The sequence below is a fragment of the Patagioenas fasciata genome, chromosome 5 (assembly GCF_037038585.1).
Source record: "Patagioenas fasciata isolate bPatFas1 chromosome 5, bPatFas1.hap1, whole genome shotgun sequence".
Lineage (NCBI taxonomy): Eukaryota > Metazoa > Chordata > Aves > Columbiformes > Columbidae > Patagioenas > Patagioenas fasciata.
This window is the reverse complement of record NC_092524.1, coordinates 31,617,563-31,644,796: the sequence shown is the minus strand read 5'-3', so window position 1 is coordinate 31,644,796 and position 27,234 is coordinate 31,617,563. Positions and strand designations below refer to the sequence as shown.

At 44.7% G+C, this 27,234-nt stretch overlaps 2 protein-coding genes across 11 annotated transcripts in view; one reads left to right on the top strand and one right to left on the bottom strand.

Moving 5' to 3' along the window:
• Positions 1–533: 533 nt before the first annotated feature.
• Positions 534–4,609, bottom strand: LOC136102265 (uncharacterized). Its single transcript, XM_065839231.2, has 2 exons — positions 3,843–4,609; positions 534–3,043 (listed from the first exon to the last, which is right to left on the bottom strand). Exons 1-2 carry the CDS (start codon positions 4,504–4,506, stop codon positions 2,385–2,387), a joined length of 1,323 nt encoding a protein of 440 aa, XP_065695303.1. The 5' UTR covers positions 4,507–4,609; the 3' UTR covers positions 534–2,384.
• Positions 4,610–4,684: 75 nt separating this feature from the next.
• Positions 4,685–27,234, top strand: part of CDAN1 (codanin 1) — a 36,906-nt gene continuing 14,356 nt past the window's right edge. For 7 of the 10 annotated variants that reach the window (XR_011739339.1, XR_011739338.1, XR_011739340.1 and 4 more), the window contains exons 1-17: positions 4,685–4,835; positions 7,577–8,277; positions 10,010–10,234; positions 11,627–11,820; positions 12,228–12,347; positions 13,249–13,327; positions 13,712–13,832; positions 14,879–14,988; positions 15,676–15,765; positions 16,830–16,905; positions 19,074–19,282; positions 21,940–22,054; positions 22,863–23,006; positions 23,637–23,803; positions 24,435–24,516; positions 25,209–25,298; positions 26,517–26,571. Coding sequence is in view for 4 of the 10 variants with exons in the window: in XM_071809228.1 (XP_071665329.1) it covers positions 4,740–4,835; positions 7,577–8,277; positions 10,010–10,234; positions 11,627–11,820; positions 12,228–12,347; positions 13,249–13,327; positions 13,712–13,832; positions 14,879–14,988; positions 15,676–15,765; positions 16,830–16,905; positions 19,074–19,282; positions 21,940–22,054; positions 22,863–23,006; positions 23,637–23,803; positions 24,435–24,516; positions 25,209–25,298; positions 26,517–26,571 (2,674 nt within the window). In the remaining 6 variants the exon portion in view is untranslated. The remainder of the gene's footprint in view (positions 4,836–7,576; positions 8,278–10,009; positions 10,235–11,626; positions 11,821–12,227; positions 12,348–13,248; positions 13,328–13,711; positions 13,833–14,878; positions 14,989–15,675; positions 15,766–16,829; positions 16,906–19,073; positions 19,283–21,939; positions 22,055–22,862; positions 23,007–23,636; positions 23,804–24,434; positions 24,517–25,208; positions 25,299–26,516; positions 26,572–27,234) is intronic. The other 3 variants (XM_071809227.1, XM_065839228.2, XM_071809229.1) reach the window with 3 other exon arrangements.

Sequence of the window (27,234 nt, the reverse complement as noted above, 5' to 3'; positions counted from 1 at the left end):
AGTTGTCTGACCTCGAAAGAGTCTTTTACCATTGCCTGGGTTGTCATCTTCATTCCTACAGTAGATCAAGTCCACCCACTTGGCTCTCAGGGTCTTTCTGTGCTTCTCTGCACTTGGATTGTAGATGCCTCTCACCTAAGTTTGTACTTGAACATGAGACAGCTATGTAGTGCACACAAACCAGCTCTCCCTAGAAATGCTGTAGTAAGTGAAATTAAAGAATTAACAGTTGGAGAAAGAACTGAAACATTGAAAAAATGTCAGACAGTTCAGAACTGGCCATTGCAACCTGGGCAAGCTCACACTTCTGCCCAGCAGGACAAGGTAAATTGTAGATAACATTTTGCTCATCTACCTGGAATGTCATGGTAGCATTCATTGGCGGCTTTGTCCATGAGAACAAAATACAAATGAAGGGTACCTTCTTCAGTTACAGAAAACACTGTTCCTGAGCCTACCTGTACTAAAGATTAGAAATACAAATGCTTCCAAGAGGTTAGCATGGAAAGCTTTTAACAACATAGACTCAAAAATCACATTCAGGATTAGTTTTTTCCCATTTTAAAGACCAGTGATTTATAAATATGATAGTGGTACCTGTCATACACACCACCTCCTTTTGTGAAGCTAAACATGAAAACAAGAACTTCCTCCTCTTCGATGCATTAATCCTAATTAACAATGTGCTGTACAGTGTATATGTTAATTCTGTGAGATATTTGCATATTTTATTCCATCTAAAGTGAAACATCAGCTAACAATGTGACTGCTCTGTGGTCAGGTTTCATTAGGCAGCCATTGTTGGTTTTTGAGGCATATGTGTCTGATCAGTACACCATGACGGTACATGGGTAGAAATAAAATACTTGAAAGTATGTTTTCATATGGTATAGTGCTCTATCAAAGCTGACTGCAAAAATGACATTTCTTACCCTATGATTACATGTTCTTTTGCTGCTGGAAGAGGGACAATTGGGTTGCCATTCCCTATGTCATGTATTTGCTTAAATTTTTGTGGCAGGAGAGCTTGTGCAAAGTGGCTGGAAAACTAAATGCAGCTAGTCACTGCTATAGGTTGAATTTATCTGTAGAACAATATGCTTAATATGCTTGTAGACAAATGCTTAAGAAAAGGACCCACATGACTTTTTGAGTCATCGGATAAAATTGCAGGTCAGAGGGGTTTTGTTTCCCCTCTAGTATGGACATTGGACATAGGAACACAGCACCTCTGCTAATTTTAAATTGTGTGAAGTAGAGCAAGTCGAATATGTAAGCCTTAAACATACCAGCCTTAAACATATCTTAAGTACAGTGCCAGTGACAATAGTTTCTCCCTTCTCTTTCTTCTTCCTTGGATATGTAGTTAAGAGAATGGAAGGTTTTATTAATCTCTCTGATAGGTGAAAATGAAACCTTCATAAACTATACAGGAGCATTTGTTCTGTCTGAAGTCAGCCCCTCCCTCTTGCCTTTTGTTTAACAGCAAATAACCTCCCTTTCATGTAAAACAATACAGAAAGTTTTTTGCTCTCTGTATTTCAAATGTTGAGGTATTGATTCCAGAAGGCTTGCAAAATCTGTTGAAGATACAGCCTGCTTATAAACCACATGGTGAAAAATTATTCTATGTCAAAACCAAGCATTGCTCATCAATTACTATTTTTTGCTGTATTTCTCTATTTTAATGATGTGACAAGAAAGAGCCTACCCTGCTAGTGCAGTAAAATGAAACGCCTCTGAGTAAAGGTGCATTTGACAAGGTGGAAATGAACAACAGCCAGGTGGAGCAATGCTGTATGAATTTAGAGGAGTACATCCATGAATCAACAGCTCAGTCCTAAACCATTCCTACAGTTAAACAGGAATGTCAAACTTTTCCTGCAATGCCTTGCGTAGCTCAGACTTAAAAAAACCAAAATATACCACCCAAACAACAACCATGCAAACACCCCTGACATTATAATTGTTAGAAAAAGCAAGTACTTAAAAAACTAACTACTTCTGATATTTGATCAAAAAAACTAAGCAACTTGTGTAGGACAGCTCCTGCTGGTCAGTATCCATATTACTTTTTCCTCCTACTCTCATGCCTTTCATTTTTCAAAAGGTCACATTAAACTAAGGATGATACAGACAAGAGTCTTAATCAAAATAAATCTGTTTGCCTTTTTTTTTTAAGGGAGTAAGAGGACAAAGAGAACAGAAGAAAATTATTAACAAACAGTAGACTGGTAATTAGTGTTTAATGCCACCTCCAGTGAAATGTTTCCCACTGGGAAAAACACGGGAGGCAAGTCCACTTTGCTCCTTTGAAGTCACAGGCTGGAGCAGAACATACGACAGCACCTAACAACACAGTCACTTTACATATATTCAAGTTTTTACACATCTGCAAAGCAGAAGTAGTAGCAGCCATTTGGATGTTCTTTCTTAATGGTTCTCAGCGGGGGCCTAGGAAACTCGGAAGGACCCGGCTCTTGTGACATGGAGCTGGAGCTGCAGCTACTGCTTCTGCTGCTGCTTCCAGCCACCTGTGCTCTACCTCTGTCCTCAGTGAGGGAGACCTGGGGGGAACCTGGGCTCAGGTACCCAGCTGTGGTCTGAGTAGAGGCAGTGGCATATGTGGTCGGGCCAGTGTTGTTTTTCACATAGACATTTTTGATAGCAACAAGTGTGTGTGCCATGATGCTGAGGCTGTTACTCAGATCTTGCATGCCTTGCTGCAGCAGCCGAAGATTGTGGTTGACGGTGTCAAAGCCAGACTGGATCACCTGCATCTGGGCCTGCTGAATCTGCAATAGGTCCTCTTCAGTTATTTCATTTTGGTCTGCCTGGAACCTGCCTTTTGTCTTGGCTTTTACCTTCCCAGAGGAACCAACACCCGATGTCCCCAGAAAAGGCAGTTGTTCTTGGCTAGGTGGAACCACCGCCATGTCCTCAGAACTTTCTTCTGGCTCTACCACCTTCACTACTATTTCTTCTTTGAGGTTCATCTTCTCAAGACGGGATTGATGAGATGGGCCAGGATCATCATTAAACCCTAGAGGAGATGGCACGAGAGTAAAAGCAAAGGAGAATCAGTAAGAAACTTCATGACCTTGGTGGTCAGTGAGATGTGTTCTCATCCACTAAGCACTAAGATAAGCCCTTGAACCAAGACTCTACAACTTGCACTGCACTACGTTTGATGCCTTCAAAATATATATTACCTCTGTAAGTGGGAAGAAAACCATAAAGATGCATTAACCAGTTAACTGTTTATTTGCATACCACTGATCCCTTGCTGGCCCCACCACAGAAGCTGAGTTTTGGGTTCCAAGAGACAAAGTTCGTTGCAAGCTCATTTAATGCGCTACTATGCACGAGGTAACCAGTAACAGCATTGCTTAAACACTGTGATTGCAAGAAATCCCTTGGTGTTGATCGTTTCAGCACACTAATGCAATGTTTCTCCGATACGCACAAAGTTAGGTACTCGCAGCACTTCGTACTGCCTAGAGCTGCACACTGGCATGGCTTTTTGCATTTGCAGGAATGAGTGCTACAGGTGTGAACACAGGCGGTTGGGTCTAACACCTCACAGACATGCACCTACTGGGAGATCGCGTTTACTGTTTGCTGTTTTGACGCATTTTTGACCTGCAACACGAAATCTGCCAGGCCTGTGTGTATACGTATATATCTATTTCGCATTCCCCAGGAGCGCAGGCGGTTATCCCAACCGGACGTTCCCCTGCGCGCACGGAGCGGGGCCGGGGCAGCGGCGCCGGGGCTCCCGCGGCGGGGAGACGCCGGGCAGAGGGGCCAGGGCAGCGCCCGGGGGTCGGTCCGGCACTCACCCATCTCCCCCACGACGGCGCCGGGCAGCTCCAGCGTGTCGATGCCGCCCACGATGGGCACGGCCTCGGCGGGCAGCAGGGAGCCGTAGCTGCGGTGGTGGAGGTGGCGGCGGCCGGGCGGCGCGGCGGCCGGCGGCACGTCCTCGGGGGCCAGGAGGAGGCCGAGGGCGGCGGGGGGGCCCGGCGGCCCGCAGCCCTGCGAGAGACGGCAGAGCTTGCTGCGGTCGCGGCGCTTCAGGTCCCGCCAGCGCTTCTTCAGGTCCTCCACATCCCGGGGACAGGCGGCCACCGGGTTCACCTTGTGCCGGATCAGCTCCCACACCTTCCGCTTCTGGCCCGGGGACGCGCGGCCCGGCCCCGCCGCGAACAGCAGCTGCTCGTGCTTCAGCACCTGCTCGATCAGCACCTCCGTCTCCGCCTCGTTGAAATTCGCCTTGCGCCGCTTCGGCGAGTCCTCGGCCATCCTCCGCCGCGGGGGGCCGGGGCGGCCCCCGCCCAGCGCCGGCGGGCGGGCGGGCGCGGAGCCGCGGGGGGCGCCGCTGCCCCTTCCCCCGCCCCGGCCCGCGGGCGCCGCCGCCGCTAGGCCGGGCCCCGGGCCCTGCTGGGGAAGCAAATACCGCGCATGAGAGGAAAAGACGCGCACAGGCCGGCGCAGGCGCCCCATGCCCCGCGTGTTGACATGGGGAGGGGGCCCGGGCCCGGCCCCGGGCCCGGCCCGCGCCGGCCCCGCCTCCCCGGCGGGAATCCCCACGTCGCCCCGCCCCTCGCGGGGGCAGGCGGGGCCGGGCCGGGCCAGCCCGGCTGCGCCTGGCACGCTCGCTCGCCCACCCACAGCTGGCCCCGCTCCGCCCCGCCCCGCCCCCGGGTGTGCGCGTGCTCGGCGGCGGCAGGACCGGAATGGCGGCGGTTTTGGAGCTGCTGCTGCGGGAGGAGGTGGCGGTCGGCGCCGTGGTGTGGTGGCTCCGGCATGGCCCCAACCACCGCCCAGCTGAGGTAACGCGCGGCGGGTCGCGCGCTCACCCTTCCTCTCTCTCTTTCTCTCTCCCTTCCTCCCTCCCGCGGCACCCTAGCTCTGGCGGGGCAGGGCCTGTTGCCGTGCCGCCTCCTCAGTTGCCGCTGCGGGCCGGGGCCGTACGGGAAACTTTGTGGACCCCGGCGCTGGGGCCGGCCGCTCCGCACCGCTGTGAGGGGCGAAACCCGTGCAGGTCAAACCGTGGCCCCAGTCAGAGGCCCGTTTGCGCCGGGAACTGGAGCCGAGCTCCCTCCAGCAGCCGGCGGCCCCGCCCCCGCCGCGGGCGGGCTCTTAGCATAGCGGCGGGAAGGTGAGGCCGCCGGCGGGGAGCCGCGACCGGGAGCTGCCCGGCGGGAGTAGCGCCGTGCGGCAGCGGCGCTGGCGGCGGTGTGAACACCACTAAAACCCCGGAGGCTGAGCCTGCCGGGAGCTTGGCGCCGCCTGGGCCGGACGGCCACCGCATCCCGTGGCGCCGCGCGGCTCCGGGGGCTGAGGCGGCGGGCTAGTTCGGCGGTGACTGTCGCGGGAAGCGTGGCGCGAAGGCGGTGCCCGCATCCCCTGGCTGTCGTGTGCCAGCGGCGACCGGAGGAAGAGGACGGGAGGGCAGCTGGTGTCCTGGGGAAACGCGGTGACACGGGGGTTGCCGCTTCCCTCGTCTCTGGCGGGAAAGGTAACGATGAGAGGTGGTCTTAGCTGTCAGCAGCCCTGGGGCTGGGGCTCCGAGGCACGGCTGCGTCGAGGGGCTCCGTACGTGGCTCTGTGCAAACACGACTGCATCCTCCGCCTGGTTGCACGTCCTGCCTGTACGTTGAGGAGCATGTTTCAGGGCTCGGAGCTAGTTCTTGCTGTGTTTGAGTAGGGTTAGTTTTGTAATGGGATATGGATGGATAGTTTGGGTTCCTGTGGTAACAGAAGAATTTGTAACTGTAGATGGGCCATCAGTGCTTGTATTTCACTAATAACAAAGATAAGCAATTTTTATTTAAAGCATTTTCTGCCCAAGTCCCTCACAGCGTATTACCTAGTATTAATAAAAATCAAAACTCACTGCTGTCACTCACAAGAGTTAGTCATGCGTTGCTGTCATCCTAAACTTGTGGGAAGAAGAGACCAGTATTTTATGTCATCCAGTGTTTCCTGAACTGTGACTTGCAGAAGCAGACCTGTGGAGGTTATGAAGTTTGAGATGCTGGCAGCTCAGCCAGCACTGCAGGAGTGAGGGGTGCGGAGGACAAAAACTTTGCCCTTGCAAGGGAATTGCCAAGTGCCTTTCGCTGCTGGGAGCAGCTCAGTTGCTTCAGCATGAGAAAGTAACTGGGAGACTGGCAGCTGGTGGCTGTTGACAGGCTGCTGTTATCTGGCCTTGGAGGAACCAAACCTCTGGTAACTTGCACAAAGAAAGATGAGTGAAAGCAGGTTGTGCTCTGAAAAGCTGAAAAAACTATCTGACCTTGTGCATAGCACAGACTCTAATTGTCTTTGTGCCTCTATGCTAAACCTGGGAGAGCACCTAAGGAAATGATACGTGATGTCTTGCTCTGTATTCCTTGGCAGTTTTAGACTGGAGCTGGTAAGAAGTTGGGTCTTTTGACACCTCGTGGGGTTTGTGTTCTGACCTGTGATTTTTCACTGAGTGTTGGAGTGCTAAAGCACTGAGCCTTGGCTGCTCGGCTTGTTATCCAGGCTGTGTTGGAGTCTCATGCTTCTCCAGGAAGCTGAGCTGATCTCAGATTTTTAAATGGGAATTTCAGCATAGGTGTTCGGGACTGTAGAAGTCCAGTCATGGCTGTGCTTTCGCTGACTCCTTTCATATAAAAAAGTCCTTCAGAAATAGCATTTACTCTCTTGACTTTTTGTCTAGCAGATGTGTGGATATAAGTGAGTGGGAATATATGTGCAATGATTTTAATATTAGTAAGGAATAAGTTGCTGCCTGTGAGAGCTTCTTGTGATGTTGTTGCTGGATCTTACTGAGAGGAAGCAGAAGCCTGGTGCAGGGTTAGGAACAAAAGAAATTTTACCCAGCATAAAAATCTTTGAATTGTGTGTGTAATATGAGCTCTTTTTTTGTATAGATTCACCCTTGTAAGATCACCACTTGTTTAGATTTTAAATGTGTTGAGTCTGTGGTGGGTTTGTTTCTTAAGTATAAACTTCATGGACCTTAAAGTTGCACAGTCTCTGTTTAGATCTCTGTGAGGTCTCAAGGGAACAAAATTATTTAATTGAAATAGAAGAGCAACTTTGGTCTTGTATTTGGCACTGCAGGACTCCAAAGTGCTTCAGCAGTTGTTGTAGCACCCCTTTGTGGAAGCAGGTGGCATTCAGAGACAAATAGGGGATGGAGAAATGGCAGGTTTTAGATTTTTCTGTTAGGACTAGCTGCTTCAGTATTGATGTCTTTGAAATGTTGGACTTAAGGGTGACAGTTGCTTCAGGTTCTCTCTGGTCGTCGCTGCAGTGAGTATTACTGGTGTTTCCATGGAACAGTTCCACTGTTTCCCAGTTGGAGACCAAAGTGAATGACTCCTGCTTGTGTGCAGGCTGAATTTCAGATCTATGACCAGGGCTAAGGTCATGTGAGTGTCAGTGATCTGCTTTGACAAGTCACGTTGGTTTTTACTGTATATTGCCATCCCACCGTTGCTACTGAAATGAGTCTGAGCACATGGAAAGAAAGAATCAGGTAGCATCTTTAATGCTTTGTCCTCTTTCCTTGTAGGAGAACCACATCCATGACAAGCTGGTATCTCTTAGTTTGCTTCAGAAAGACTTTGTGCCTTTTCTGCTAAATTTTTTAAGGGAGCAGACCAGCCAGATCCTGACTAATGGGCCTTCTACTCCTGCTAAAACTCCTAATTCCAAGGCCCATGGGAGCCAGAGGACAGGATCAGAAAGGAGGGCAGGCCACGCAACCAGCAGCCGAGTGCAGCTCTTTTCCCAAAGGACTTCAGTGACCACCTGCACCACGGATATCAGCTTTTCTCCCCCTGTGGCATCCAGCAACTCATCTTCCTTTTCTGGGTCAAGCCTGTCTAGCCCTTGTGGTGACTTCCCTAGCACGGTGTCCAGTAGCAGCGTGAGCTTTGGGTACAGCCCTGTGCTTAACCATGGTGAGAAACGGTCATCTCAGAAGGCCAGCTTGGGGAGCTTCCTCACAGCCACGCCTGAAGCCCTGCCAGCGAGACGAGGCCGGAGGAAAGGCAACAGCTTTGTTGGTGCTTCTGGCCGGCAGGTAGCTCGGGATCTGGGACGTTCCCTTGCTGAAGAGGAAGATGGAAGGAATGACAGTGTATTGTGGAGCGGAGGGAGGAGGAAGCGGAGTGAAGTGCCACTTGTTTCTGCCAGATCCCCACCCAGCCAGCTAAATCTTAACAACTTGGAGGAATTTCCACCCGTGGGTGCTGCCTCCGGCTGGGTAAAGTAAGAGCAAGTCTGCCTCATTGTCTCATTTGGATTGTGCTGTTGGTTACTGTTCCTTGACTAGCTCATCCTGTTGTGTGTGTCCAGATATAGAAGATGCTGTAATAAACAACACCTGAGGGCTGGCGTCTGGACTTTTTGGTCAGAACTGCTTTGTTACGGGTGCCATGTAGGGGAATATTGATTCAACGGGTACTCAGGTTTCTACTCCATGAACTCACCGAAGATGCCTCTTTAGTTTCTCACTCATGATGCTGCCTGCAGCTTACTGATGCGCAGACCAGATGATACAAAGCACATCTTTGTCCTTGCGTGTTCTAACAAGTCAGCATTATCTTGCCTCTTAACATTTCTCATTTAACACAATAGCAATTGCTAATGAATAGCAGTCCTGGAAGGCTCTTCAGCTTTACCGATGCTAGCAAAAAAAGCTTTTGGATTGACGTTCTGTGGCTTCTGGTAACAGATGTTAGCATGCAGCCTCCTTTTTGCTGTGTGATCACAGACAAAATAGCTAGCTGTTGCCTGTATTCTCCTTGGTCTGCAGCAAGGCCTGGTCTCCCTGGTGACTTTGGCTTAGAATCTGGGCAGCTGTTTGTGTTGTTGTTGCTTCAGTCCTCTTTCAGATTTTACTCTTTAAAATCCACATTACCAAATAAAAGGCTTTCATGTCAGCCTGTTTGCTCCATATATCAGGCACTGGTCTCTGAAAACTGATAACTCTGTGGGTCTGTGCAGCAGATCCAGGCGCTGGGTCTAGATGATGCTCTAGATCAGGGGTATCAAACTCATTTTCCCAGGGGGCCACATCAGCCTCATGGTTGCCTTCAAAGGGCTGAATGTAATTTTAGGACTCTAAATGTAGGAGTAGTTACATTTATACAGTCCTAAAATTACATTTGGCCCTGTGAAGGCAACCGTGAGGCTCATGTGGCCCCCAGTGAAAGAGTTTGTCACCCCTGCTTTAGATGATGCTTTGATCAAGGGAGATAAGGTGTGTTTCCAGCATAGACAGTAAATATCTCTTCCTTGATTGCATTACACCCAGCTAGGAAAAAGAGTAAGGAAGGAGGTCATGAAGTGTTTGGAAGCCAGTGCTATAGCGATTTTTGAGAACACCATAGCAATTTATATGTAGCAACCGTCATTTTCTGCAGAAGTGTGATGCTTTATGTTCCTGGATGACATTTCCAGTATGTCTGTTACCGCATTATTGAGACTCTTCCTGAAGGACAAATCTAGGTAGTTTATGCAGGAAGGATGGCTTTCCATAAAGTAAAAAGGCCTATGGTAATTGGGAGCCTGGACTTTTATTGATAGACAATGGCAATTTTTTATTTTATTTTTTTTTACTCTCCTGGTTGTGTTAGAAACTGCTGGTGAATTAGTTTCTTAGTAAAGTGAGGCATATCCTGTCCTCTTGAATTATAAGTGCTTGAAAGAGTTATGTGGCACTGTGTTATGTATTCTGTGCATCGATTATAGATAATTAATTTTGCAGCAAGGGTCAGCAGGCTGATTTTAGCAGTCTGTAGCTCTGTGACTTTTTATTCAGTGACCAGAATAAAGTTAGCAATTATATGTACAGTTTAGAAATTCAATATCCTAACTCCATATCTGTTTTATTTTAGCATTAGATTCTTCTGGAAGAGTTGCATGCATATCTGTCATGAAACCTAACCTTTTTTGTTGTTTAGCTTGATTTCAGTGGAATTGCTTCTCACTCTTTCAGCAAAAGCAAACCATCAAGGCGAATCAACCCAACTCCTGTAAGTGCTGAGCGCCCTCTCTCAAAACCAAAGATGTGCTTCACTTCTACACCTGTCAGCCAGTCTCCAGCTGCTCGGTTTTCATCTGGGTCAAGCCTTGAGGCCTTTACTGCTGTCCAGGAAGGAAACCTTATGTCTGTGATGAGCAACAGCCTTCAAGAGGAAAGGGAGATGCTGAAGAAAGAACGGTACAGTCTGAGGAGGGTGATGATAAGCTTGTATTCATTCTTAATTCTCTTGTGTTAAGGTGGTGCCAATATCAGAGTGGAAATGACAAGAAAAATGTCTGAAACAGATATCGGTGACCTTTAACTATAATTTGCCTAAAACCAAACATGATTCTGGTATCAGACTATGATATTAATGCAGCTAGATCATGATTCTAGAGGTATGCTGACTCTGGAACAATGACCCTCTCTTCATCTTCAGAAGTTTAGTCAGTCCTCACTGCTTTCATAAGATTGCCTCTTCATGGGCTTGCAAGTGTAGCTATCACCAGTGCAGCTTTCCTGAGATTGCACATGTGAAGCAAGTGGGTTTGGGCTGGTGTAATTAGGCTGTGTTTGAAGATTGCGCCTGTGATGGAAAGCATAGTCTGGTTTAAAGGAAATGAGTTAATGATGCAAATGTAGAGGAAGTGTTAATGATTTTGAAAGGGAGATGTTATTTAATAACCTTTCTGCTCCCATTTTGGGACTAATTGGTTCTTCGTCACAGCAGTTCTATTAGCAATAGGACAATAGAAAAAGTTCTTTGCAGTTAGAAACATTTCTGCCTTCCTCACAGCCTGTAAAGTGATTTGTAAAGATTTTACTTTTGAGACAATGTGGTAAGACGTGGTATGATGTTCCAAGCGTGGATGTTCCTTTAGGATCTTTAACAATCATTTGATATTGCTGTTACTGGCTTTTTACCTGCTTCTATTGTGTCTTACACACACCACTCTGCTGCTGCATTTTGGTGACTTCTGTAGGTATATATTTTTTACAATATCTTTGTATGGGAGTAATCATTATTGATTTATAATCCAGCAATTGAAGTAGCTTGTTCCTTCTGTCATTTAACTTGTCAGTACGGGGTTTCATCAGTTGTTGCATTGCCTTTCCACTTCGTGGTATTGGATCTTCTCAGGGCGTCGTTAACTTACAAATATATCTGAGCCTTATGAGAACCTTATTTTCACAGATTTCGTGTCTAGCTGTCAGAAATTGTATATGCAAATTTTATTTTAGGATGTAGTCTCTAACAGATTCCATGTTCCCAACAAACATTGATTTAAATGAGAAGCAATAATGTTACTTAGATAATTTGGTCAAAGTGCCACGCTATTTTAGCACAGTTCTAATTTGAATGTGATTCTTTTGCATCTTTTGGTTGCTAGTTGCAAGACCATTTCTCATTAATGGAAAGATGAGTTAAATTACTGTTATGCTAAAAGCAGCTCTGGACAGTGTAAATGACATGGTTAGCTGTTACAGGAATTCCTTCATGCTGGACTATAAGAGAAAGACCTCTTCTGGCCACATGGCTGCTGTGTATCATCTTCAGTCACATGGTATGTTGCTGCTCTTGAATTTCAGATGCAAATTGCTGCACCAGGCATCTTCTCCTGCAGGGATATCCCCTGATCCTGGTACTCCTACTAAGCCTAGCTATGCTCGCAGTGCCAGCCTTCCTGCTGAAAGCCATCTGGTGACCTGCGCAAATCCTGCTAAAGTTTCCTGCAAGAAACATTTGGAGTGTCTGGCACAGATCTATTCATCGTGTATAGCAGGTGAAGACCCAGGAGACGCGATGCTGGCGTTTCTTTGAGCTTTGAACTTGCATGTGTGTTGCGAGGGGGAGGTAGATGAGAAGTGAAAGTTGTGGGGCAATTACTGTGTACAAACAATTTCTACAAAAATAAACTAAGCAAACACAGTTATTAGAATTTAGAGAGGAGGTGAACCTGGTGCAGTGCTTAGAGCTGCAGCAGGCTGAAGCTGTGTAGCCCTGTCTGAAACCAGACTCTTCCCTAGCAAATTTTTCCTGTAATTCCCATGCTGATTTACACTGTGGCTGTATGTGGGGAGGGAGTTCTTTGACTGTGCCACAGAACGGCTATTTGTCTTTTTGCCTTTGTTTATTAAAGCAGGTCAATACTGAATATCCACTATCAGTATCTAATTTCCTGTCTTCCAGAAAACCTGGTGCCGAATATTTTTCTGGAGCTCTTTTTTGTTCTACAGCTGTTGACATCTAAAGGCACTTCTTCTGCAGAAGACGGGGATAGTGACCTTGAAGTCAATGAAAGAAGTGAAGGTAAGCAATGGTACTAAGCGGAAAGACCGCTACTTCCATGGGATGATAATGTGATATAGAGGAATTGCCTTTAGCTTTGACAGTTAGTCTTTATGTCCATAGAAGTGCCTTATTACCACTGTGGGACTCAACTGAGATGCTGAGAAAAATTATGCATGTGTGCACAATATGATAGAGTGGAGTTGCTAGATAGTGTTGGAATCTAGTTTTCTGCTATTGTGTGGGATTTGCTGTAGCTACTTGCCAACGCTGACTTTCAGAGGGAAGGAGACATACGCTAAAGTCTCTCCTCCATTGGTCCTTGCAACTTGAAATTGTTGTTGATCAGTTATGTGTTTCTTAAATTTAAGGTTGGGTTGTGAGTGCCTACATAGAGGTGTAATTGTTCTATTTGTTATTAGCATATTCATACTTCAGCTTGGTGCGGTTAGTACTTTGACATAGATTAAAAAAACCCAGAAGAGTGGCTTTAAGATGAGACTTGCCTCACCTCTCCCTAAATGCCTCAATTTGACTGACCTTTGTTTTGCTGCTCAGTGATTCTTAGGGCTGAGATTAGGAACACAGTCTCCAGCTATGGGAACAGCAAATGACAACTGATTGCAGTTGGTCTGCCTTTTCTCCTGGATCTGCTTACTGTTGGCCAGAATGTTGAGAAGGAATTTTTTCTTTCCCATACAGCACTGAACAATTCAGTTGCCATTAGAATAGGAAGAATAGGAATGGGAGGATTTGTCTGTTCAGGTGGCAGGGAGTGGGAACTTCTGGAAATTGGATACCAGTCTGGAAGACTGTTTTTTGGATATGGCAGTTCCTGCTTTCCTTGAGAGTTAATTGTTGATCTTCTAGTTTATAAATGGTGGATACATGCTGTTGTCTCACGTTTTTTTTTTTACCTTAGATGCATCAGGGAGGCAGCATTTCCGAAGTGTTCACAATTGTGTTTATTTTGCTGTTCAAGTCTTGGATTATCAGTATGAGTGAGTTGAATATTTTTTTTCTTCTGCTTATGTCTGGAGATTTGTGTGAAATTAAGGAATTGTGCTTGGATTTTAGAGCTTTACTGCTTACAGGCATGGAGTTGTTAAGTTTTGCCTCAGAAACACACAACTTGACCTTGATTTGGGTGTCTGTGAGTTTTCCTTGTATGGATCTGTCTACTGAACTGCAGTGTAATTATGCAAGAATGCAAAAGTCATAAAAAGTGGCCCTAGAGATACTGGTAGGAGTTCACAACTAGGTACCTGGGGCTTAGAACTCTTTGCTTGGTAGCCTCATAAAGAAGGAGCATAAGCATTTCTTTAGGTCTGATCATGTGTTGTTTATGTCTGTCTGTCTGTGTTTTATCCGTGTTGTCTTGGCAGAATAATTTCCCGTTTAGAAAAGGGGATGCTGAAGCTTTTGGCTGAAAATGAACGGATTGCATCCTTTTCTCCGGCCTTGCATGAGAGGCTCAGGCAGGCTTATGAAAACAGCACAGCCAAGGTAAGAACTGGCAGACCTCAAATGATGTTGCTTCAAACCATTGTGGTGTTTCTCTTTTATTTGCGATGGCTTTGATGTTAAATCTCACTCCTTCTCCTTTGAGTATCTTGTAATGTTGTCTTTGGCAGGTGTCTGAAAGCTACTTTTGTGGGGTTTTTTTTTGTCAGTGGCTGAGTGAATTGCTATGGCCAGTGACTGTTAGCTGTGAATCACTGCTGGCCAGCCTTGTGCTGAGCTCATGGCCCTGACCTGAAGCAGTGACTTTGACAGGGTCAGATTTTGCTTTTGAGATTCTCATCTAATAAACATTCATCCAAGAAGAGTGATTGGTTAGATGCAATATCAGAATGTAGTTTGGAACAAGTGAATTTGTTTCATAGCTACAGACTCCTTTGAGGCAAATGGAGCTTCGGTGCAGCTTGTGAAAACTGGTTTCCTGATCTAATCATCTGAGTTAGAGGACTAAAGCTGGATGATAGGAATACCTTCCTTAATGTATTTTATATCTTGTCTCATCTCTCTTTAAAAAAAAAAATAATTACTCTTAGCAAAGAAAGTACCATGTACTTTCTGAGACGAGGGCATGTCAACAGCTGAACTTTTTAGTTAAAACTGTAAATAAAGATCTCTTGTTACTTGAAGACATAGGCTTTTTGAATAGGAGAAAGAAGAATAATATAGGAGTAGCCAGCCACTATCCTGCATTCTCTGGAGCCTTATATAGAAGGTACACTTTGACTGCAGATCGTTCTTTCCACACTGTATCAGTACTGGTTGCATTCTGTTGTGCAGAGATTTCTGAGAGAACAGAGATGCTTCCATTCATAATGCCGAGTGTTTCTAGCTCTGTAGTGTCATGTAGGTTGTAAGACTGTTGGTGTTTACTAGCAGTTAGCAATTGGTTTAATAAATGGCTAGTGTCTGAACAACTCAACTAGTGATACTTTGTTTCGCCATGACCTCTTCCCTGCTTTTTCTAGGTCTCACACTGTTGGATAAATTAGAGACTTGTATTAGCATAATGTCTGCCTTTATATCTTTACCAGGTGTCTCTCCTGCTGCCATGCTCCATTCAGTCTGTTTCTTTCCAGCCAGAAACAGACAATCGCTCTAACTTCCCCAGTGACAGAGCATTTCACATATTTAAGAAACAAAGGTAAGTTTCTTATGCTGTTAGTATATGGCTCACAGGGTATAATCTTACCATGAACAAAGGGTATTAAGAATATCTCATGTATGCTACATGCTGTAGAAAATTCTTGACATTTTTCACTCTAATTAAAAAAAAAAGTCTTTGTCCATATTGACTGCAGGAGCTAAATGCTTAATGTCTTTAGAGAAGAACAGCCTAATGTTTCAGGAGTTATTGAGGCTTCTGGTAAATGCCAGTGCAGTGTGTCACCCTACCGGATTGCTTCTGCATATGAATCTGGTACGCTTTTATTCTTCCTGCCACCTCCCTCCATGCTTGCAGCAACAGGGTGAGGGGAGAATGGCAAGTTGTCTTGGTCCTTTTTTCTCTCCTCATAGGTATTATTTCATGTGGCTTATTCTTTCCTGCCTCTCAGTCTTCAGTATGTCTGGTAGTGGGTGTTTTGGTCATTCCATCAGAGCTTGGGCATAACAAGCTTAAGTGCTTGCTGTCAAAGACACGGAAAATGGAAACTCGCTGAAGTACCACTAACATTAATGAGTTTTGCAAAGGTATCTGAATGCTTAGAGGCTTGAGTTATTTAATCTGAGGTGCATTCTTGCTGGGGAACTTAGGAATGATTGAATATACAGTTAATACTTCAAATTTTGAAGGGTGAGAATTCACACTGTTAAATATCTTGATTCACAGGGATATATTTTATGAACTGCTGCGTGAATGGGAGGATAACCATGAAAAAACTGGCTGGGACTTTGAAAGAGTTCTGGGCAACAAGATCAGGTGGGAGTCCTATACAACTTCAGCTTGATCTGCAGTGTACCTGAATTGCTGGTGCAGCACACTAGGCTCGGTGTCCTAAATTTCATGTTCTCCTTAATGGTCTTCTGCACTAATCTGTAGGGGGAGCTGTGCTTCTTGGAAGATGCTGTTCATGTAAACTTGCTTCTATGTTTAAGAGTATCAACTGTTACCTTAAGGAAACAAGCCATAGGTGGCAAGGGCTTAATTTTATCAGTCTTGGGGAAGCTCTTTCCCTTTTCCTGATCACAGAAAGAGCTACTCTCACAACCAGTATGTTGTGTTCTGAACATTGTCATTGTATATATGTGTGTGCATTTTATGTTTCCAGTGCCTCACTCATCTTAAGCATGGAGATGTGTGTCATATGTTCAAAAACTCTTAGATATTCTAATTATTTCAGGAAGTTCTAGAGTATGTGGCTGGGGAAAGAAGACAACTGTGGTCATTTCTATTGAACGTGAACTGTGTTTTATTCATTTATTGCTTTATCAAAATAGATTATATATAAAGAAACTATTATGGTTTTGAAAGCAGTTGCCTTGTGGGTTTCTGTGTTAGTCTTAACCACCAGGCTACTCAAGTTGCATGTATGAAGATGACTCTTTACCACAGGAGCAAAACAAGACAGATTTAAACTGAGAAATTTTCCTTCTCTTTGGGCATCAGAAGTACTGCTATTGCTGTTTTCTTACTTGCATATGTGTGAACTCTCATCTCACTGCTCTGCACAGGGGAGAGTGGGAAATGAATGAGTTAATTTTCTTCCTAAAAAAACAACAGTATTGCAGGAAAGGAAGAGAGTGTTTATCTCCAGAGCTGTGTTTGCTCTGCAGGTGTTCAGGGAGAATTTTTGTTTCTGTGGTCAACAGATGGGACTCAGTGCTTGGGGAACATGGTTATAAAGATGTTGCTTTTCCCAGTGGCCTTTTGGAGATTGCTTTCTTAGAAGCAGTTATTTTGTGCTTTTGGTATAGTTTGAGATTAGAACACTTTTTTTGTACCACAGAGATCCAGTCATCATTTTGTGATGTTTTCCTTCACAGGGCCATGATGGCTCACCTGTCGGCAACCTGCAACCACAGCCATTTTGCAAGGCTCTTTCAGAAACAGCTTATGCAGGTAAATGACTTGGTTTTTTTGTTGTTGTTGGTTTTTTTTTTTTTTTTATGAAGATATACATCAAAGCTGATATGATCTTTTCTCGGCCTGAGAAAACCAACGGTGTCTTGCAAATTTGAAATTTTCCTATTGAAACTTTTTTGGGAGAGCCAAGTTTTCAGAATGGGAATTTCCTTCCTTTACCAGAAATACAAATCAGTGATAAATCACTGAACTCTGTGTAAATCAGGGATAAGGCACACCGAACACCTAATGAGCTGTAAAAATTCATTCTTCTTGGTTATTTACTTTGACCTTCTAATTTTAGAACAGTTATAATTTTTAGATATTTTAAGGATGTGTTTTGACATGTATCGAATGCAGAGGTTCCCAGTTAAGTTCATTAATAATGTGAGTGTACTACCTGTGAAGAGTCTCTGGTTCTTCTGTGTAACACTGCAACAGAGTCTTTTTGATATAGTATTCCTGTTGTAGTTTACAGGGGGTTTTTGGCCACTTTCAAGCATCATCTGACTTTACTGTAACTGAAGGAGTGAAGAAAGAAAAGATGCTTCTGATTGGAGTGTAGATATTCACTGTTTTCTCTATAAGTGGCTGGCTTATTGGTAGATTCCTTTTGGATAGCAAATCAGACACAAAACTCCACCTTGAATATTAGCCCACACACATTGCCAAGAAGTTGTGAGCTGTTGGAATGCTGAAAATTCCTTTAGTGTCCTGTCTGATGATGTCTGTGTGTTCAGGGAGATTTTGGGAAAGAGGTGAGATGGACTTAGTTGTATAAACAGAATTTAATTGGTCCTAGGTGTTGTACTTCTCCTTTATACCTGTGCCTTGTTAATGAAGACTGCAGGGTTTCACAAGAGTAACCAAAGACTTAAACTGATAACTAGGAGTCTTCAATGGATCTGATGTATCTGACTAGAAAGTGATTTGTGGAATCTTGTGTATTTTATGGTACTCATGCAGAAGAGAACCTAGGCTGAGGATTTGTGTGGAGGCCTGATAATTTAAAAGTCAAGAAGTGTAACAAGATGTTCTTTCAGGAGGGGAGAATGTGCGGTTTGGAATAAACGGACCTAGTAATTGTTTGCTTCTTATATCTAGTTAAATGTTGCTTTTAAGTATGATCTCTCTCATTAAAACTGCCCTGACTTAATGTAGGAGTATGCAGTCATCTTTTCCCTTTCCTCTGTGTTGGTTAGGTTACATCTGGAGTACTGTGTCCAGTTCTGGGCAGTACAAGAAAAATATAGACTTACTAGAGTGAGTCCAGCACAGGGCCACATAAATGATTAAGGGACTAGAGCATTTTTTGTATGAGGAGAAGCTGAGAGAGCTGAGACCGTTCAGCTCGGAGAAGAGAAGGCTCCAGGTTATCTTAGCACTCTGTATAAGTACCTGATGGGAGGTAATGAAGAAGAGGGAGCCAGATTCTTCTCAGTAATGTTCAGTGACAGGGCATGAGGCAGTGGACACAAACTGAGAAAGAGGAAATTCCATCCGAACACAAGACAACACTTTACTGTGAGGGTGGTCAAACATGGAAACAAGTTGCTCAGAGGGGTTGTGAAGTCCCAGTCTGTGGAGATATTCAAAACCCAGTTGGACATGGTCCTGGACAACCTGCTGTAGCTGACTGAGCAAGGAGGTTGGATTAGATAATCCAAGAGGTCCCTTCCAGCCTCAACAGTTCTGTGATTCTTCGAGTCCTCAGTAGTGTCTGTGTGTTTGAGGGAGGAGGGCATTAATTTTTTAACTTTATTTAACTCTGTGGAAACTCCAGGAAAACCTGGTTTGGGAATGCACGGTGCAGGATCACAGTCCTTGGATACTGGGCTAAAGATCCTACTGGGTGGTTCATGAGAACCATACGAGTGATGTTTCCTCCACATATCTACATCTAGCCTGCTGGATGTGCCTGAGTTAGATGTATAGGGTTGGAATTCCATCTCTCAGGATCTCTAGGCTGTTTATGGGCAAGGTGGGTTGCGCATTCGGCATGAGGAAAAGAGATCTCCTGTACATGGGCTGCCTGGAAAGGCTATGCTTTTATTACTTCTAAAACAAAATCTTGTGAGGGAGGCAGAATATGTGGGGTGAGAAACTGAGTGAAATGATGCCTTATTACAAATTTTCCACCTTACTACTCTTTCTGTCTCCTGCAGATGTGTAAAGGCCCTATTGGTGGTGGCGCAAGCTGGGGAGACACCCCAGACCAGGATGTCCTTAATATGCTGGGTTCTGATAATCTGAGTCGTCTGAAGAGGCTGCAGGAAAGATTTGTTGTTCCTCAGAGCATCAGGGGACCTTGTCCACCCCCTTCGTTCCCAGGGTGCCAGCAGTTCTTCAGGGACTTCATCCTCAGCGCAGGAAGGTTAGCTGCCTGTGGTTGCTGTTTCCTTGGGGAAATGTGTGGGTGAGTGGGGAACACCAACACGTTGCTCTTGCAGTGGGGAGTTGTCCGGAGAGCTTGGAGCATGGTGTAACCCAGGCAGAGCATATCAGAAATGTTTTTAAGATGACTAATACCACACTTAGTGTTCTTGGCCAGCATGCCTGATGAACATGTTAATAAGCAGGTTCTGTCTGGAGCGTAGAAAGTGTTTGTGTGTGTGTGCTACATTAGACTGGACTATATGGTAATAATTTTCCTTCTACAAGAACATAATATCTTGTTACAGGCCATCAGCATTTCCCAATGACAAGGTGTGCAGTGCTGCCTAGCTAGGACACTGGACTGGCCAAGTGTTTCTTATGTGGTAACACATGAAGCTAAGGAGTTTCAGGATGAAGCCCATGGTTTTCTTTAATGAATTTTTCACAATCCACAGCATAGAGGAGCTGTGATGTATGGGAGATTTGAATCTTAAGTTCAGTTATTTTACAGCTTCCTGCTTTGACAGATGCATATTATTACCCTTATATTGGGACTTGCTAAATAGCATCTGTTGAAAAAGTACAAAATATGAGGGGAAAAGAAGAGATCAGCCACAGAATCACAGAATGTTAGGGATTGGAAGGGACCTCGAAAGATCATCTAGTCCAATCCGCCTGCCGGAGCAGGAACACCTAGATGAGGTTACACAGATATGCGTCCAGGTGCGTTTTGAATGTCTCCAGAGCAGGAGACTCCACAACCCCTCAGGGCAGCCTGTTCCAGTGTTCTGTTATCCTCACTGAGAAGAAGTTTCTTCTCAAATTTAAGTGGAACCATTTGTGTTCCAGTTTGAACCCATTACCCCTTGTCCTATCATTGGTTGTCACCGAGAAGAGCCTGGCTCCATCCTCATGACACTCACCCTCTATATATTTGTAAACATTAATAAGGTCACCCACTCCTCAGTCTCCTTTTCTCCAAGCTAAAGAGACCCAGCTTCCTCAGCCTTTTCTCATAAGGGAGGTGCTCCACTCCCTTCATCATCTTTGTTGCCCTGCACTGGACTCTCTCCAGCAGTTCCCTGTCCTTCTTGAACTGAGGGGCCCAGAGCTGGACACAGTATTCCAGGTGTTGTCTCACCAGGGCAGAGTAGAGGGGAAGGGGAACCTCTCTTGACCTACTAAACATCCCCCTTCTAATACACCCCAGAATGCCATCGGCCTTCCTGGCCACGAGGGCACAGTGCTGGCTCATGGTCATCCTGCTGTCCACTGGGACCCCCAGGGCCCTTTCCCCTACACTGCTCTCTTACAGGTCATTCCCCAACTTATGCTGCAACCTGGGGTTGTTCCTGCCCAGATGCAAGACTCTACACTTGCCCTTGTTATATTTCATTAAATTTTTCCCTGCCCAACTCTCCAGACTGTTCAGATCCTGCTGGATGGCAGCACAGCCTCCTGGTCTGTCAGCCACTCCTCCCAGCTTGGTGTCATCAGCAAACTTGCTGATAGTGCACTCTATTCCCTCGTCCAAAATGTTGATGAATATATTGAATAATATAGACCCCAGTACTGACTCTTGAGGCACTCCACTAGATACAGGCCTCCAACTAGACTCTGCCCCATTGACCACGACTCTCTAGCTTCTTCACTTCAGCCAGTTCGCAGTCCACCTCACTACCCGATCATCCAGACCGCACTCTCTCAGTTTAGCTGTAAGGATGCTGTGGGAGACTATGTCAAATGCCTTACTGAAGTCAAGGTAGACCACATCCATTGCTCTGCCATCATCCATCCATCTTGTTATGTCCTCATAAAAGTCGATGAGGTTGGTCAAGCACGACTTCCCCTTGGTGAAGCCATGTTGACTGCCCCTAATGACCCTCTTATCCCTGATATGCCTTGAGATGGCACCAAGGATAAGTCGTTCCATCAGTTTCCCAGGGATGGAGGTGAGGCTGACCGGTCTACAGTTACCTAGCTCCTCCTTCTTGCCCTTTTTGAAGACTGGAGTGACATTTGCTTTCCTCCAGTCCTCAGGTACCTCTCCCGTTTCCCAAGACTTGGCAAAGATGATGGAGAGTGGTCCAGCAACGACCTCAGCCAGCTTGCTCAGCACCTGTGGGTGCATCCCATCCAGACTCATGGATTTATGGATGTCCAGATTGCCTAATTGCTCCCTAACCCAGTCCTCATCAACCGAGGCAAACTCCTCCATTGTCCTGACTTCCTCTGGGGCCTCAGGGGTACAGGGCTCCTCAGGACAGCCTCTGTCAGAGTAGACAGAGACAAAGGCGGTGTTCAGTAACTCTGCCTTCTCTGTATCTTCTGTCACCAGGGCACCCACCTCGTTCATCAGTGGGCCTACATTGCCTCCGGTGTTAGTTTTATCTGCCACATATTTGAAAACTCTTCCTGTTGTCCTTGACCCCTCTCACCAGGTTTAATTCTAAGGAGGCTTTAGCTTTCCTAGTTGCCTCCCTACACCCTCTGACAGTACTGGTCTTGTCCCTTGTTTTCTTGTCTGTCAGTCTGTTACACTGAATGTCTGCTGATGCTTGATACAGCTCAAAAGCTTGACATTTTGCAGTGCATTAGTTGAGGTTTTACTGCTGTTTCCAGCCCAATCTGACTCACCATCATCTTTTGCTGAAGTTACCAGTTCAATCAGCACCTGATGGATAGTCTGTGCCTGAAGATACTGGAACTGAATGGCCTTACTCTGGTGGAGCATGAGCACAATGATGGGGAAGCAGACATGGATGAACAGGTGAGCTCGTCTTTTGCAAGCACATCTGTCAGGAGTTTCCCAGAGCTCTTCCAGTACGCAAAGAATGATTGGCTTGATTGTGAATTGCCTGGAGCTTCCACCACTATTTGCAGGACAAGAGCTTCTTCATTTGGTTTTGTCATAACTCAGCAACTTGGTTATGGGTGTGTGAGCCCCTTGCCATTTACTTCCATGCCTCAGGGCTGCTGCATAGAACTGTATCATAAGAGATGATGCACAATAGTTTGAAAAGTCAAAGCCTCTTTTTAGGTTGTTAGTACCCTGCATGAGATCAACTAAGTAACTGAGTCCAATTGTTGCACTTAGGTGCAATAGCTCCTTGTTGCTTTTCCATGTAGAAAGATTTTAGTTAGAATGAATCTGTAGTCATGCCTGTTCGTACCTGTTCAGATGTTTCTTCACTCATCCATACCTATCAGAGTTGTCACAGTTTATAGGCTGTTAGCAAAGTAGCAGCCAAAGGTTTATGAAGACTTGCAGAGCAGTAATGATATAAAGGAGATCAACTCTCTGTCCTCTCATTGACTCCAAAGTTAATATGAACATGTTATTGAGCAGCTGCTTATTTTAGAAAGCTCTTGAATTAAATTCTTCTTGCTATAAGTGAAGCAGTGGAGGCAGAAGCAATTTAAAATGCTTGATAAGTATGTATTTTGGAAAATTAACTCTATTAAGAGCAGTGGTGAAGCTATGTGGTCCTTTTACATGAAGGGAGTGAAGTTTAGTGTAAGTAGTTGCTTTGCCAGTTTAGGCTAGCGTTGATCCATCTTGCTTTTCTTCATTTCAGGATGAAAAGAAGCGTTTCACTGTGGTCCTCTTAAGCCTACGACTCCTTGCCAAGTTCCTGGGGTTTCTTGTTTTCTTGCCATATCGCACTGTGGAGCAACCAACTAGAGACTTGCAAGACTCTGCAATAGCATTAAGAAACCAAGTAAGAAATGACACTCTAAGAAATCTCACTTGGCCTTTTGCTTGACAGGGTTATGAATAGTTATGCTGTTTCACAGTGAGCTGGTGGTTCCTAGGATGATGTTGCACTGTTCTGTGCCCCTCCTGCATATTCTGGGGTTGGGAACAAAGGAAAGAGGAGTTTGTGTAAGCTAGAAAAGAGGGAGCAATGCACTGATGCTGAGGTACTCAGTCTCCTGTTGTTTCTGCTAGTCTGGGGCTGTCTTACCAGAACTCTGACCTAGCTAAGAACACTTGTATTTATAGTGTAAAATCAAGCTCCCAGGAATGTTTCTGTTAGTTTTGCACCCATCTTCTAGTGGTGTGTTGTACTGAATGTGAGGAGGAAGGGCTTAGACCTTAAATCCACTTGTACGTTGTCAGGCTTATAGCCTCACTTTTCAGAGTCCCAGTGGGAGCTCTGTTTGCTGTCATAGTGTGGCTTTTACCTCTGCTCATGGGCAATGAAATGGTTTAATTAGCCAGAAAGTCACCTCTTATATGTACAGATGATTAATTCCTAGAAAAAAAAGTCAAGATATTGTGAAGGTTTTTCTTTAAATATCAAAAGGTCATATCAAGCTGCTGCTTTTAATTTCTGTTGTCTATTAAGACCCTGCCTGTACTGGATGTCTTGAAGCTTCTGAGACAATCTATTCAGGATCAACGTTCCATCCTCACTATTCCTTGGATTGTGGAGTACCTTTCCCTTATGGATCATATTGCTCCTTTCCTTGATTACTACAGGAAAGTATTCTGTCTCTTGCTGCAAGTATACAGGTAAGAGCTTGAGAAAGGATATTTGTTGAGAACTTTTCTGTGAAGGTTTGCTTGCTTAGTTGAGGTGCCTGGTGTTTCAAAATGCATGTTGGCCCTAGTTGGAGATTCTTATAAAAGTACTTTTGTGTGTGTGTGTGTGTGTGCAAATCATGAGCACCTCTTATCTTACATAAAGTTGCAAAGGGAGCACTTCCAAAACCCAGAGATTAATATTTTAATGTGTGTTTTTTCCTGAAGTAAAGAAAATTCTTTAAATCCTCTCTCATTCTACATCTGCAGCTGTGAATTTTAAACCTTGAATTTGAACGTTAAACCCACAAGGTCTCCCATGCCAAAATAATGCTCTAGTTTTCTTTCCTATATACATGAGGAAATTTGGAGCATGTTCTAGAGAGTTACGTAACACTAGCTTTTGCAGTGTAAACTTAAAACAGCATGTTATTCAGATGCACACATACAAAAAAGTAGAGCTTGCTCTACTTGTCGTTAGGCAGACAAGTAAGGAACGTGTATGTGGTGACAAGTAGTATAATTAGAAAGTGAGTGATTTGAATTTTTTTTTTTTTTACCTTAATGAAAACTGAGTTACTGAAATCTAACACTCTCTCTTGCTGTTTTTGGTGCATGGCAGGTTAATGGTACTTTCTGAAGATAAGGAGATGAGTTTCCTGAACAAGCTGCTGATCCTTGCAGTTCTTGGTTGGCTTTTTCAGGTAGAGTGTCCTGTGTGCACACAACTGTTCCCTGAAGAAAAAGTGAGGCACGGAACTCAATACAAAATAGTATTGAAATGAGTTAAAACACTACAGAACAGTAGTTTGTTGTTTTGTTGTTGGTGGGTTTTTTTTAAACTGGTGTGGGCTTTAAAGAATTCTCTGTGTTCTAATGAGAATTATTTTCCTTTAGTGGAATTGTGTGAAGCAACATTGGTTTTCCAAGAGGAGTTTTAATAGCTTAATTTTCTGCTTATAAATCTGCATCCTTGTAAGCAAATTGACAGCTGGTTCCTGTTAGAACTGGAAGCTCTTGTCACAAAGATGGAGAGCTAGCTGGCAGCCTTGGATTTGGGGGGAATTTTTTCTCTGATAAAGGGATGGTGTCTATGATGAACTGTCAAAATCCTTTTGTGCTTCCATTTGGAAGCGGAGTAACTGCTTAGCAGGAACTTGTTGGAAAGCTGAAAGATACTGCATGGGGAGGGTAAGGAAGGTGCTTCCTGTTGTTGTGATCAAATTAAATCTTTAATTTTGTGGAAAGGATCTCCTTAGGGCAGAGAGGATCCTTAGTGCTTCTTTTTTTTTTTTTGTGAGTGGCAGGTTGGTGAGTTTTTACTGTTTTCTTTATTAGAAATGGTGTGAGTTACTGACTACTGTTTGGGTTGTAACTGCTCGGGTTTCTGTTTCAGGTTCCGTCAGTCCCTGAGGAGTTGTTTTTTACCACTGATGTGAGGCAGGAGGGATTGATGATGGATACTGTGACACCTGCTCAGGCTTTGGTGAGTTAGTGTAGTAGCGTGTCCTCTGAATCTGTGGATGAGGGCGGACTTACCACAGCCTCAAGAGTTTAAGATTTTATCAGGAACTGGGCTTCAGTGCAGCTGCACTGAGCATATGCAGGCAGATGGACACAATGCCCCAGTTTGTCCAAGTGCCTCAAATGCGTTGCATCCTGGATTGTCTGTTTTGTGTGTGTTGCAGCTCTGGGGCTTTTGTCAGGCAGGAGCTGTCTCACCTGCTGCAGTGGTGTACAGAATAGGTGCCAGGTTATGCTGAAGGATGAGATACTGTTTTCCTGCTTTCTGATCACTGCAGTACACGGTGGGCTGGTAGAACGGTAGCTCTTCTCAGGAATAAATACTAGCAATGGTGAACTCAACAGAAATAGTAAGATGGGACTCTAAGAGTGAGGTTGCTGTCTTTGGAGTCACCTGTTTTCCAGTTGCATGATAAAGGGTAGCTGAATTGAAAACAGTATTAGCAAGCAGAAAAAGAGCAGAATTAATTGCATGTGTGATGTTTCACATAACTCACAGACATGCAAGACAATACATAGTATTCCTTGAAAAAAATAAATATGTTTGCAAAGAGATATATGTATTTTGTTCTGATTAGAAAGTTCTGCTTTGCACTGTCTTTTCAATCACGGAGACAAAATGCAGAGATCAGCTGTTTGTGGTTTTGGTTTTGCTTTTTCTTCCCCAAAATGAGTGCAGTATGCACTGCCTGCATGGATGGGATCTGAAGTTGCTTTTCCTCCTATGCCTCTGGCTGTGCTAATACTGGGGTGGCATTACTCCCCAGTGTGGTGTTCCAGTGAGTCTGGGTGAAGACACCTGTAGAGGTGTATTGCTGACAGATGTGCCTCATTTATTCTCCTCCATGGGTAGGTTTTTCTTTTATGAGCAGCAGCTGTGACAACAGTCCTGGTTCCCTTCTGTAACCATCAGATTTAAGCTGGCCTTTGACAGTGATCAGAAACAAAGGCTGAGCTACACTATATGTAAAGCAGCTCATTGTGTTACAGTGCTGGACTGAGCACTTAGGCTGCAAAGTTCGTACTTTTACTGTGGGTTTGGAATTCAGTTATTTTTATTGCTTTCCTGGAAAGGCAGTTCTGAAACCTGCCCATGACAACATATATGGCATTTCTGACTTGCTGAAAACTGTTTATTTCCTGCTGTGTCCTTTCAGCATTTCCTTCCTTTTCTCACCAGGACTGTGTGCCCCTGGTGGATCAGCAGTTACTTTATACCTGCTGTCCCTATCTTGGTGAGTATTTTATTTATATTTACTATATAAATAAATATATTAGTATATATTTATTTTTATTTAAATTTCAAAATTCTCTTTATGTTTGTCCTTTGGTACTGTGAGTCCTCAAATTTTCTTTCTTATACCTCCTCACTACTTGCGGTTTCAGTTGTGTATGAGTCAACCTTAATAAAAAGCTGTATTGCAGAAGCTCAGACAGCTGTGAATATTATCTGGTGAAGCTGAGGGAGGGAGGCTACATGGTCAGGGTAATGGATCTACAGAGCTTGAATACAGAGGGACAGGGGATCTCCTTTGAACATATTTCTGCTACCAGGCAGAGGGGAAGAACCTTTTTGTGCCCCGATGCATTATCAGGCAGTTGTCTGAGAGATCTTCCTAGGATCTGTCTGCCATCAGTGAAATCTCTCTCTGTAGACAATAGAGTCCCAGATGGTGGGATGGTGCTCCCCTTCTTGGTACTTAGCTGCTAGGAAAACCATGTTAAACCTGCATCACGAAAGCTTCTAGAGGTTGAACATGTCTTCAAGCTTTTCCCCTGGTGTTTTCTCCTGACTGTCGGAATTTTGTGTAACTTTGCTTGGCTTGTTGGCCTTGTAGACTTTACAGTTGCTGCTTACCATGCTAAAAATGGATGCATAGAAATTACAGCTCCCTGAG

What these genes read in the sequence shown, in the direction of transcription:
- LOC136102265 (XM_065839231.2), bottom strand. Translation starts at nt 4,506, where the DNA reads ATGGGGCGCCTGCGCCGGCCTGTGCGCGTCTTTTCCTCTCATGCGCGG. An exon ending in CGCCGTCGTGGGGGAGATGG is followed by an intron (nt 3,044 to 3,842) that starts GTGAGTGCCGGA and finishes CATCTCCTCTAG; the next exon opens with GGTTTAATGATGATCCTGGC.